At 42.1% G+C, this 13,485-nt stretch overlaps 1 protein-coding gene across 1 annotated transcript in view; it reads left to right on the top strand.

Moving 5' to 3' along the window:
* Window positions 1-9,931, top strand: part of LOC138164891 (auxilin-like) — a 137,297-nt gene extending 127,366 nt beyond the window's left edge. Inside the window, exons 18-19 of the mRNA XM_069092831.1 lie at window positions 4,396-4,572; window positions 7,347-9,931. Of these exons, the coding sequence (XP_068948932.1) occupies window positions 4,396-4,572; window positions 7,347-7,448 (279 nt within the window). The 3' untranslated portion in view covers window positions 7,449-9,931. The remainder of the gene's footprint in view (window positions 1-4,395; window positions 4,573-7,346) is intronic.
* The last annotated feature ends 3,554 nt before the right edge of the window (window positions 9,932-13,485 follow it).

The following is a 13,485-nucleotide window of genomic DNA, read 5'->3' as shown; positions in this document are numbered from 1 at the left end:
CCAAGTAGGAGGAGAGCCAGAAGAAAGCAGTGTCACAAAAACCCAGAGAGAGGAGGGAATGCAGAAGGCAAGGATGGTTTATAGTGTTAGACTGCAGAGTCATAGAGGTAGATGAGGACCAAGAGAATGGCATTAGATGTGGCAATTAAGGGATCAATAATTCGTTCAGAGAGAGAACTGTTCCACTTGAGTGATGAGAGAAAAAGACAAATTACAGAGGCTTTAGAAGAGATCTAGGTAAGGAAGTGATGATACTAAGTATAGCTGTTAAGAAGAGGAGATAAAGAGGGTTCTGGTTAATGGAGATGGTAGGATTTGGTGAGGACTTTTTATAATGGGGGAGACTTGAGTATGTGGTCATAAAGGGAGGAACCAATAAAGAGAGAGTTTCAAGACTGGAGTGAGACAAGAGCTGAAAATGGGGGTGATGGGAGAGAACAGGATCAAGGGTACATGTAGAGAGGTTGGCATTGGCCAGGAGGACTGCCTCTTTATCAGAGGTGGGAGTAATGGAGGACACAGTTAGGGATGATGGCAGGAGAATTTGAGATGAACAAAGGCTAAACTTGTGGCCAGTGGCCTCCATTTTCTCGACTAAAGTATAGGTGAAGTCCTCAGCTCTGAAGCTTGGGCAGATTGAGTTATTGGAGGCTTCAGGAGAAAAAAAGTTTTGCTAGGAGGAGGATGATTGCTCTAGTGAGGCTGGAATTCAGATCAAGTGATATAAATGCGTAGTAGACCCATTATTGTTGTTCAGTTGTTGTTCAATTGTGTCTAACTCTTCGTGACCACATTGAAGATTTTCCTGACAAAGATACTGGAGTGGTTTGTCATTTCCTTCTCCAGATCATTTTATAGATGAATCAGCTGAGGCAAACAAGGTTAAGTGACTTGCCTAAAGTCACACAACTTGTAAGATTCTGACGCCAGATAAAAACTCAGGAAGATGAGTCTTTCCGACTCCAGTTCTATCTTTCTATACACCGTTACCCCCTAGCTGCCCCAGTGGACCCACTCAACTCCAAATCCATGGAGTGTCCAATGGTACCATGCTGCTGCCCACATCCAATCCTATCCACATTCCACATCCATTGTCAATTTATCAATTGGGGAATGTCTCTTATTTTTATAAATTTGACTCAGTTCCCTATGTATTTGAGAAAAGAGGTCTTTATCAGACAAATTCTCTGTAAAAAAAATTCTGATTACTTTTCTATGGTACTTTTTTTTTTATCAAAATGTAGTTTCCCTGATTATCTCTTTTAATTAAGTCACTTTTTGCTTTTGCTTTGTCTAAGGTCATGATTGCTAATCCTGCTTTTTTTAGTTCAGCTGACCCATAAAAGATTCTGTCCCATCTCCATATTTTCACCATGTGTGTCTTTCTGTTTCAAGTGTGTCTCTTGTAATCAATGTTTAGTTGGGATTCTGGCTTCTAATCCATTCTGCTATCTCCTTCCATTTTATGGGTAAGCTCATCTTGTTCACATTCACAGTTAATGATGACTAACTGTATCTCTCTCCTTCCTATTTTCTTCTGTTTACCCCTTCCTCTTTTTATCCTGTCCCTCCCCAAGAGTCTGTTTTGCTTCTGACCACTTCCTCTTATCTGCCCTCCCTTTTATCATATGTCTACTTTCTCTTACCCCTTTTTATTTCCCTGTTGGTTAAGATCGATTTCTTAAACCCAACTGAGTGGGTATATACATCTATACATACAATATATATGTGTATATTTCCCTCTTTGAACCAGTTCTGATCCATTTGGCTTATGATTTTAAACAAATATCCCACAGATTTACCTGTGACTAGATTCTGATGTTCTTTGGCTATAAGCTTGTGATTCTCATTTTTAGTTTTCTCCCGAGTAGGGCGTGGTGAGAGGTGACAGCTCAATTTTGAGTTTCAGAGAGGAAAATTGCTCTGGAAAAGGCTAATTCTTCCCTGGGAACATTACCCTTTGATTACAGACTCTTAGATCAGTTATCAAACACCCAAGGAGTATAATCTTCTCTTGACAGAGGGAGAAATTGAAGGCCTTAGAAGATTAAATGATTGCAAGGGTAACACTGTAAATGAGTGACAGACACCTTGTGCCTCTAGGTCACTTAAGAGGAAGAGATTGAAAAGTAGGCTTGAGAAAATGATTTTGTTATCATGCAAATAGTGATTATAGGAAGGCAAACAGCCACTTAGTTCCACTTTGCTGTGGAATTCCATCCTGGCAAGCTCTGATATCTTCCCATCAAAGAGGAATTTGTCTTGGCCTACTGGTTCCGGAGATGATAACTAGGATCATATTAGAGAAAAGCTCAAATCCTCCGATGGATGCCTGGATGTTTCCCTCTCTGATTGAGCTCACAGCCCATCCAATGGAATTCCCAGCCATTTTTCCCCATAAGGCCTTCACTGAGGAATCAATCCAGATGCGCTAGGGTCTTATGGTAATATGGTCATTCTAGTCCTTGATGTGAAGAGGAGACTGGTGGATAACTCAAGCTGATGGTCCATTACGTCCGCACACTCACCATCTGGACAGCCCATCTCCTTTTCTCAGCCATACATGTCTCTTCATCCCTTATTCCAGTTCCTTAGGGTTTCTTATTTGTAGGATATTGTAATCAGTTCACACCCACTACGAGTCTCTCCATTGTTCTCTAAGAAATACACACCATTTGTCATTTCTTGAGACTGCTGTGCTCCCTGACCCAGTAATATGGCAGCTTTGGTAGAGTATCAATATTAAAAATGCGGGTCTGGAATGGGCTATTGTTTGGACTCATGGCCACTGACTTCTTGGTCTGAGATTCCATGACTTACATTGATTGTAGCAGTGTGATATAGTGGAAATAAGGCTAGCTCTGGAATCAGAGCATGGTTCTAATCCCACCTCTGATATTTGCTGCCTATTTGACCTTGGGCAAGTTACTTGGCGTCTCCAGGCCTCCGTTTCTTCATCTGTGAGATGAGGAGGGTGTCGTCACCGGCCTCTAAGTCCCATCCAAGTCCAGGACCATGGTCTTCGGATGACTTCATGCCTGGAGTGCCATTTTGTGAGTGGTCTTTTCACTCACTCTCTCTCTTTACACGCCATCACATTCTTCCCATTAGCGTCATGAAACATTGCATTCCTGTAGTGGAAAGATTTTCTTTAAGATTCCAGCATATATTTCATATGCGACCCAAATACTGAGAACAGCTCTTTTGAATTACTGATAGTGACTAGCATTCATATATTTTTGAAGTTTAGAGATTGATTTGCATCCGTAGTACAATGCCTTGACGTATCATCTGGATGTGTGGATGAGGGCAGCTCTGGGTGGGAATCATGCTCCTTTCCCTACTAAGTGTAGAGTAAGCATTAGGCAAGTCTTTTAACTCTCAGTTTCCTTATCTGGAAAATAGGCAAATTAATTACTATAGTTTGCTCTATAAAGACCAATCTGTTTCATGATGTATGTTATCTCCCCTATTAGAATATAAGGTTCTTGAGGGCTGGAAGTTTCATGATTTTTTATTTATATGTCCTTATTGCTTCTGGAATGAAATATGAACTCCTCAGGCAGGTACAATAAGTCACAGCCCATTTGGCTCCAGCCTCCATTTCCAATCTCATTTCGTTTTAGAGGGTTCTTCATAGGAGACTCTGGTCATAGATTTAGGTTCCCAAAAGCTTACTTACGAAAGTCCTGGGGAGGCCATTAAGTCCAGTCCCTTCATTATAAAGAAGAGGAAACTGAGGCTTCAAGAGGCATGACTTCCCTGGGCTCACACGGCTAGAAAAGGTACAGGGTGGGATTTGAACTGAGGTTCTCTAGACTTCAAGTCTATTGCTCTCTATGTGAGGCTCAGATGAGATAGAATGTGGAAAAATGTTTTACACTATATAATGTCAAGTAACATTATCACATTTTCTCATTTGGGCCTCATAGACTTCTGAAATAGGGACTCATTCTTCACTTAGATCCATGATAAATTTAGGAAGTTCCTTCCAATGATGCAGATTGCAACCCATTCAAGTCTGTCTATCCTGGGTAATTCTTCTCCAGGTCATTTGATTCCCATTTTAAAGATGGTAAAACTGAGGGTCAGAGAGGTTACTTGACTTGGCCACCATAAGTGGCAGAAGTAGGGTTTGCACATAACTTTTCCTAATATCAAGCCCAGTATTTTCTTCCCACTCACAGATGTACCAACTTCACAGGCATGTAATGCATGCATTTAAAAGGTTTCATTGCCTCATGGACACAAATGGCTTTAGTTAGCGTTCATTGAAAAGAAGCAGCGTTATATCATGGATTTGGAGGCAGGCATCAGGGTTAAACCCTACTCTACACGCTACCTCCCATGGCGTAGAGTGATCCTGGTCATTGATTTCCATGTCTTCATTCACAGATATTGGAATGGATAGAAGGCAAGGAGAGAAACATCAGAGCACTGCTGTCCACCATGCACACGGTGCTATGGGCAGGGGAGACCAAGTGGAAGCCGGTGGGCATGGCCGACCTGGTCACTCCTGAGCAGGTGAAGAAGGTCTACAGGCGAGCCGTGCTTGTGGTGCATCCCGACAAAGTGAGTAGAGTTGGAGGAAGCTGGATACACATCACCCATGTTCTTCCTGGAACGTGCCCACTGTGTGGTTTGCTTTGTACCCTCCTTGACTCCCCACTGCCTGATACTCTGACCTGCAAATTTTGATGAATGAAAGAATGAATGTATGAATGACAGAATGAATAAAGAAATCAAAAATCACTTAGTAAGTACTTACTATGTGTCAAGCATTGGAGATAAAAATACAAAAATAAAACAGTTCCTGTCCCATGGAGCTTCTAGTGGAAGAGATGAGACCCAGCTATAGGGCAGTGGGCCAGCTGGGATGTAGAGGGCCATGTTAGGTACTGGTCAGTGAGATAGCATGGGCCCCAGGGAAGGAGCTCCAGAGCTGGAAGGGTTAAATCTTCTGTAGTGTGATCTCTAGTATGGAAGAATGGAAGACAAGACCAAGGAGGTACAGATCTGTGATCTTATCTGTGAGATAATTGTAAGGTACTTAGCACCATGCCCAGCACACAGTAGGTATTTAATAAATGCACGTTCCCTCCATCTTCCTTCCTTCCCCTAGCACCTAGGACTGTGAATATATTTTGTATATATTTGTTTGTATATGTGTTGTCTTTTCCAGTATAATGTAGCCCGTTGAGGGCAGGGGTCATATCATTTTGTCTTTATAGCCCCAGAATCTAGTACAACATTAGGCCTATGGTGGGTGTTTAATCAATACTTGTTGATCAATTGATTGACTTCCCCCAAGTACAGTGAATCAATAGGGTCAAATTCATAACTTTTAAAGTAATTTTCATCCAGTCAACACATGTTTATTGGACAGCTACTATATGCAAGCCTCTGTTTTGGGTACAAAGAGAAAACCCAATAGCCCCTTCACCCCAGGGGCTTACATATGTCAGCTTCTAATTGATTTAGTCCCAAGTGCATGTTGCAGCTGCATTGCTCAGGTATAGAGATATGGATTGACCCAGGATTTCACTGATGCCCCAGATTTTGGTGAGAAAGCTCATTGTGGAAAAGGAAGTCTTCGTCTTCTAGTCTCAGAGAGTTGCCTAGAATCCTGAGAAATTGAACAACAAATCCAGGGTCACACAGCCTGGGTGGGTCAGACGTAGGTCAACTGATACAAAGAGAAAAGAAGAAACACAAAAGTAGACCCTGCCCTCAGGAGGTTGAGATACAGTTTTCTGGAAGCCAAAGGCTGGGGGAGCTGGTCAGAGTTTTCCATCAGGAAATCAAGTTTACTTTCTTCATGGTTGGAATGGAGAGAAAGGGGAAGACCATTGCTTTTGGTCCAGTTCACCAAAATTTACAGGGGTCCCGATAACACTTCCAGTCCTGTGGCAGCATACCAATTGTTGCATGTTAGTTAGTGAGGATTAATTAGTTATAAGAAGATATTGCTGAAGTCGTTTGAGTAAAAATCAGTTTTATATATTGGCAACCTTTTGTTTGACTGTGACTGATTTACCTTCCAATGGCGTCGCAAAGAAGAAAACATCATCTGAGCTTTCTAATTAATGTCCTTGACCTTAACAATTATCTTTCTCCTGAGCACAAATGGTAAAAACTATTTTGTTTATTAAAAGGTGGCATTCTAATTGGTGAATTGAAAGTCTTGGAGTCAGGAAAACATGGTTCTAATTTCTGCCTCTGACATTTATTGTCTTTGTGACCCTGGGCATTTGAATTACTCCATCTCTCAGTGTTCTAGGCAACTCCAAGTCTTCACTGATAGAGAGCATTTCCTAACTGGGAGAGCCCTAGAGTGATGAAATCACAGGAAACAAATTTAGAAAAAAATGGAAAGTATCACGTGGCGTCTTCCTCTCCCAGGGGGCTGCTCCCAAGTTAGATGCTTCTCCTCCCCCTCCCCCTGCTCCCCGGCTTTGCCCAACACCCCACCCTAATCTCACAGCCTCTCCCGGAACACCCTTAGAATGTCCTGGGGAGTCCATTCTCCTCACATATACTCCAACAAATTGAAGGTAGACTTTGATATTGCTCGTACCCTTCTTAAGAAGAATGTAGTTCTCCTTGTTTCTCTAGTGCCTAACATAGTTCCTGGTACATTTAAGTGCTTAATAAATACTTGAATTGTGCTGAATTGGCTTGAGGAGGAAGATTGCTAGTTAGGGTTCTAAACTTACCATTGGCCTTTCCCCATAGTTGGGAATTCTTTTGAGGGGATGCAAGTTTAGAGTTAGAAATTAATAATGTTATTACTACTACTAATCATTTCAGCAATCATGCCAATAATTATAATGACCTTTCTAAAGCTTTTATTTTTAATTTATGGAATAAAGAAACATTTCCGTTAACAGTATAATAAAAAAGAGGATTGCATGTGAAACTGCAAATCTCTTACGTACAGCTTGCTATTCCTTTTAAAAATATAATACAATTATCATGTAAATTTCCTTTTTTTCTCTTCTCCTCCCACTTAATGTTTGCAAAGCACTTCATCTCTTTCTCATAACAAGCCTGTGAGACAAATGCTTCTATTATCCCCATTTTACAAATGAGGAAACTGAGACTGAGAGAGGTGATATAATTTTATTGCTGTCACAGAGCTATTGGGTAAGATAGGATTTGAGCCCTATCTTTTTGACTTCTAAGTCTAGCCCTGTACCCACTAAGTCACCCAGATGTCTTTCAGAAAGCAAATGTTTCATGAGGAAATTAGGCAGCTTTCCTTCACTAAAAGCTCCTAGATACTGACTTGTGATCCGTGGTCTGTGGCTTGTTAACTACCGCCCGCTTCTCTTCTTTCCTTCCAGGCTACTGGGCAGCCGTATGAACAATATGCCAAGATGATCTTCATGGAGCTCAATGACGCCTGGTCAGAATTTGAAAATCAAGGCCAAAAGCCCTTGTATTAACCTGTTCTTTCCTCTGTCTCCACTACAGACCTAGGCTAATGCTTCTTTCTCTTGTCCCGATGGAGATTTTCACAGATGAACCCAAATGAGACATCCCCAACAGCAAACAGTTAAATTCTCTGCCCGTCGCTTCCCTGCTGAATAAAGAAACAGGAGGCTAGGATTCCAGATGCTGTCACCTTCAACCTTCCAGAATGTTATAGGAATGTGAGTGACACTGAAGATCCAGTGACTGTACTTCACAGCCCTATGGGAAATGAGGCGGTATATACTGAACAGGGAGCTTTAATGTGGGGGTGGGGAGAGTGGAAGGCGCAGGGAAGGGGAAAGGACATACACTGGAACAGGTGTCCTTCATCTCCTTGCCCAAGAAGGGATAGAATTTTTACACTTTAGGAAAAAGGGAGCAAAAGTTTGGGTAAGCAATTCACTCTGATGGAAGATTGGATCTATTTTTAGAGGTTGATTTTTAGATTGTGTCAAAAAGATGTCTTCCATGTCACCAGGGTCAGACAAACTGGAGCAGGATCAAACGCCTTGGGTAGCTGCTTCTGCCTATAGCATCATTCTGTACAGTTATATTGGCCGATAAGCCTGTGTGAAACTTGGGAAGAGATTTAACTCCATTAAGTCAGCCATTGATTACCACTTGATTTGGCTGGGTAAATAAAGCAAGCAGAGCATCTCAAAGGTCCCTGTCCCTACAAAGAGGTTTAGAGTCCTCATTTCCGGTTTTTTTTTGTTTGTTTGTTTTGGGGCCGCTAGGTGGCGCAGTGAATAGAGCACAGGCCCTGGAGTCAGGAGGACCTGAGTTCAAATCCTGCCCCAGACACTTAACACTTACTAGCCGTGTGATTTTGGGCAAGTCACTTAACTCCAATTGCCCAGCCTTCCCCCCTCCAGAAAGCAAAAAAAAAAAATAATAATAATAATAACAATAAAATTATATATTTATTTGTTTGTTTCAGCTATGGTTTTCTCTTTTGAAAAACCTACCATTGACTAATTTTACACCAAGTGGAATGGAACTTTTTTTTTTTTACCTGGGAGGCAGGGTATATTGCCCCAGGATTTTTATTCTAATCATTTTTCTCTGTCACAAATGTTGTCCTTGGCTAGAAGTAGGTTCTAAAGGAGTTGGCCTTGTCTCCCACTTATCAGAATTTTCATTCAGAAGAAACTCTGCCTTCTATAGGTTCCTGAGGATCTGGGAAATAAAGAATGGGAAGGGTCAGTACTTAGAAAAGTTCAAGTTTACTTCCAGACCGAGTCAAATGATTCACCAGTGCTTCCCTGCTTATTATTCACATGGGGAAAGTCTAGACCTTCCTCCCTCCATAGCTCCTTAGGAGGCCCAGAATGGGAACACACACATTTCTACATGGAGAAGCACCAAATTCAAGCTGCCTCACGCTCCTCCAAGCTGGAGCTCAGCACAGCATTAACAACAGTTGGTTTTCTCAGAAATGTCCTGGGTCAACCCAATCTCACCTCCTCTTTCTTTACTTCATTGATAAAGTAGGTCCAGAAGACAGACATGAAGATTTCTGGGCTCATTCTTTAGGGATAATTCCATCTCAGATATCATGGAAATATTTCTCAAGTTGGTGTTTTTAAAGACAATCATTTCTTTGCCCATTTTAATTTCCTCAACAGCACTGACCATCCTGCAAAAGCAGCATGTCAGAATACGTTGTGTTTGGTAGGGCGCCGCTCTTCCTCTTCCCCATCGGGTTCCTCCCCCTTTCCCCTTTCTGGTGTATCGGGTCCATATTTATTTACTGCCATTGACTGATGATGTGACGGCTACATGTGATGTTATTTCCACCTTCCCTTCTATACAAACATAAAGCACTTGGGGTAACCATAACTAACCGGATGTTATTTATTAACCCACTCAGAAACAATGTTCTGGTCCAGTTTGTGCTTGTCCTCTTTGAAACTGGAATGTGAGCCACGGTCCTGTGACTTGTTGTGTTCTCATCCCCATCATGTAGATATTGTGTGACCGACGCCTATATAATACTACTACTAATAAAAGAAAAAGGATCTCCTGTGGATGTAATGTACATTTTGAAATGATAGAAGTCTATTAGCGTTGTATCATGTATAGGAAAACCCGTCAGTGTCCATAGCTCCCAATACCATTACCTTTATGTATTCAGCAAAGAGAGAGAGAGGCTCTTTTCTGACCTGAAACATTTGGGTTCCCCGCCGCCATGTTGGCTTTCTGGATGCATTAAGATTCTGGACCCCCGGCTGATCTTGAAATTCTTAACTTACATGGAACAAGAGGTTTTGGCATTCCTTTTAAACATTTGGTAGCAACAGCTTGCTGATGTTCAGGTCAACTGTTCACTAAGGAAAAAAATATTGTAATATATATTTTTTTGTAAATATACTCTACACAATGAAATGTGTGATTGGTCTCAGACGTTTGTAATATATATATATTAAAAAGCTCCAACAGTATTTGTTATAAACTTAAAGTATGTTTTGTGCTTGTGGAGGTGAAGGGATCAAAGCTAGTTAGAGCTGACTGGAGCTCCTGTTGGAAGGAATTGAGGGAGGAGACCTGATTGTACAGAGAAGGGGACCTTTCCTGGAATCCCTGAGTTTGTGTGTTCACAAATGACAGGCCAGGACCAGCATGTACACAAAGGTAAATTGTCAATTTGTCATTCAGTAAGAGGGGCAGTGAGGTGGTGCAGTGGCTAGAGTCAGGTGCTGGGCTTGGAGTCAGGAAGACCTGAGTTCAAATCCAACCTCTGATACTTAGCTGTGTGACCCTCAGCAAGTCCCTTAACCCTGTTTGACTCAGTTTCCTCATCTGTAAAATGAGCTGGAGAAGGAAGTGACAGCATTCTAATATCCTTGCCAAGAAATCCCCAAATGAGATCACAAAGAGTTGAACATGATGAAAAAAATGACTAAACAACAAGAACTTTTGGCATAACATTAAATGCTGGGGATGCAAAGAAAAGGCAAAGCCAACGCCCTCTAGAAGGAATGGCTGCATGTGCAGAGGGGGTGGCAGGCAGAGTGAAGGGAGGGGCCTCACCCTGGGGCCCACAGACCTCCAAGGGGCTGAGATTGGATGGATTTCAAGGACCTCATGGATTTAGATTAGGAAAAATTACATTTTAATTTCATTTTTTATCAGTCATACTATGTGTTTCATTTTATACACTTAGAAAACATGATTCTGAGAGGGTGTCTATAGACTTCATCAGACTGATCACCAAAGGGATCCAGACATACAGACAAAGGTTAAGAACACCTGGAACCCCTCAGAGGTTTAAAAATGACATTCTCTCCACTGGAAAATTGTGACCCCCATGACTGTGACCATTCACTGGAACCTCTGGGCCTTAGAGTCACAGGCAGGGACTGGGAAGATTGTGGAACTACATTCCCTTAAATTTAGAGTCTGGAGGGTTAGTGACTTGTGACTGACTATTCTGATTGAGCCTTTGAGGTCATGTGGGGGAGTTTTAATCAAGGTATTTTCTCTCTTTGGGCCTCAATTAGTTCCCCTGTAAAATGAGAGGTTAGCCTTGGATGATTTCTAGGGTCTTTTGGGGTTATAAATCCTACGAACCCACGACTTGGTACGTCACCAGATGTGACTCACTTGACATTTGGGACAGAAATCCCTCACATTGAAGACAGACATTTTTTAGCCTCACTTCTTCTAAATGCAATCCAATGTTGGGGACAACCTTGCCAAACTCCGATGCTGTCTTCGTCAACTCTTCATGCAACAAGAATTTATTAAACTTTTTATTACTATGGAACAGGCACTGTTCTAAATACTGGGGATTCAAACAGAAAAGCAAGAGGCTCTCTACTGAAAGTGCTTACCTTGCCCTGGGTGGAACAATGTATACACTGTAAACCTCAGTTTCCTTATTTGTGAAAATAAGATTGTGGGACTCAGTGGCCTCTGAATTCCATTCTAGCTACAGCTCTATGAGCATAAACAGAAATACAAAATAATTTCTGGAGGGGGAGGGGAGATGCTAGTCACTGAATGAATTGGGGCAAAGCTTATCTAGGAGGTAGCACCTGAAATGAGCTTTTTTTTTAAAAAAATATCTTTATTTAGTGAGGACTTTTTCCCCCCAACATCAAGAACCCCTGGGGAAAAAAAGCTCTTCGTAGCATATATACAGTTAGGCAAAACAAATTCCAACATCGACTACAGCCAAAAGGGAAGATAGAATTCTAGGGGACAGAGGTGAGGAGGGAGCATGCTCCAGTGGAGGGACAAAGGGATGGGAGATGGCAGTGTTATGTCAGGGGAACTGCAAGTTGGCTTCCTAGTGATTCTTCCCTCCGATTATCCCTCACTTAACACCAGAGATGCTGAAGACAGAGAGGGATGGGGAGATGTAGAGAGACTCAGGATAAAAGACTTTGAGGCACATTCACAAAGAATGTCCAGGCACATAGGAGGGTAAAAGGCCCCCTCCATCAGCAGGAGAGGTCACTGCATGAAGGATTTGCCATCTGAATTGGGACTTGAGCAACAGGACAGATGGGGCAGAGAAGCCCATTTCAAGTATGGGGGAATAACGAGCTGCCTAGAGGCCGCTAGGAAGCACTATAGTAGATAGAACTCAGGGCCTGGAATCAGAAAGACCAGAGTTCAGTTTTAAAAATGAATGTTGAAAATTGTTTTTATATGTAACTGGAGAAAAATAAAATACTAAATTAAAAAAAAAAGACCTGAGTTCAAATGTGACCTCAGACACTAGTGTGACCCTGGGCAAGTCATTTCATCTCTGTTCCCTCAACTGTGACATGGGAGATGATAAGAGCACCTACTCCCTTCACAAGGTGGTTCTGAGGATCAAATGAGATAATCTTTGTAAAGCTCTTCACACCCAGTAGGCTCACATGAATGCTGATTCCACCGTCTTCCCTTTTTCAAAGGCATGGCATTGGTCTAAGGCAGGTTGAAAATGGAATGACCAGTAATCCTGTCTGGCTAGAAGGCAAAGCCCCACAAGGGAGGTTAGTTGGCACCTGATTGTAGAGAGTGTCAGGATTAGTAATTGATACTTTATTTGGTAGGCATGGAGAAGCCACAAGCCGAAATTAAAATCATGTCTTTTAAAACGTTGGCAAAGTAAGGATTCAGTTGAATTCAGAAAGCAGTTATTTATTTATTTCTTATTTTTTGGAGGGCAATTGGGGTTAAGTGACTTGCCCAAAGTCACAGGGCTAGTAAGTGTGTCAAGTGTCTGAGGCCAAATTTGAACTCAGGTCCTCCTGACTTCAGGGCCGGTGTTCTATTCACTGCACCACCTAGCTGCCCACAGAAAGCATTTATTAAATGCTTACAGAATATATAAAGTAATGCAGACTAATACAAAGGAGAGGGCTAATGATGGCAAAAGTCTCTGGTATTAAGTGGTTCCTGGTCCCTGGGAGATGCTTTGAAGAAAGCTGGGGAATTTCCCAAAGAGAACGGTAGGCAGGCATCCCAGATGGGTCGAGGAGATAAAGGAAGTAAATAGAAGGGGACTGGTCCCTGTGGCAGGGAATTGGGAGTCAGAAGAATGTCACATGGGGAAAAACGAGAGGAGGGATGACTGAGTATATGGAACCATGAAGTAGATAGAAGAGAAAGGTAGTTTGGCTTAGTGGATGGCAAACCGGCCTCAGTTATAAAGACTTGGGTTCCAACTCTGTCCTCTGACATCTGCTGTCTGGGTGACCCTGGGAAATCCCTTAATTTCCCAGTGCCCCAGGCAACAGGGCCCAATTGTTGGACTACAAATTTCAGAACAGTAGAGGAAGCTTTTTTTTTTTCTTTTGCTTGGGTCCTTTACATACAACTGTGAAATCGTGGGTTTAGACACCCCCCTTCCCACCTCCCACCCCCACACCCAATCAAAGAGATAAAGTGCTTCTTTTAGAAGACTCATCTCTGAAAGTGGTGCCTAATTCAGCAAGGAATGATAGGCCATCAGAGTGCCTGTTGTCCACCAGATAATAGCAGTCAATCAACAATCACTTGCCTGCCAGG

Source organism: Petaurus breviceps, unplaced genomic scaffold (genome assembly GCF_028583685.1).
Source record: "Petaurus breviceps papuanus isolate PSGF00001 unplaced genomic scaffold, PetGlider_PUasm1.0 207, whole genome shotgun sequence".
Taxonomy (NCBI): domain Eukaryota; kingdom Metazoa; phylum Chordata; class Mammalia; order Diprotodontia; family Petauridae; genus Petaurus; species Petaurus breviceps.
The sequence above is the reverse complement of the archived record's forward strand: the minus strand, read 5'-3'. Positions and strand labels throughout refer to the sequence as shown.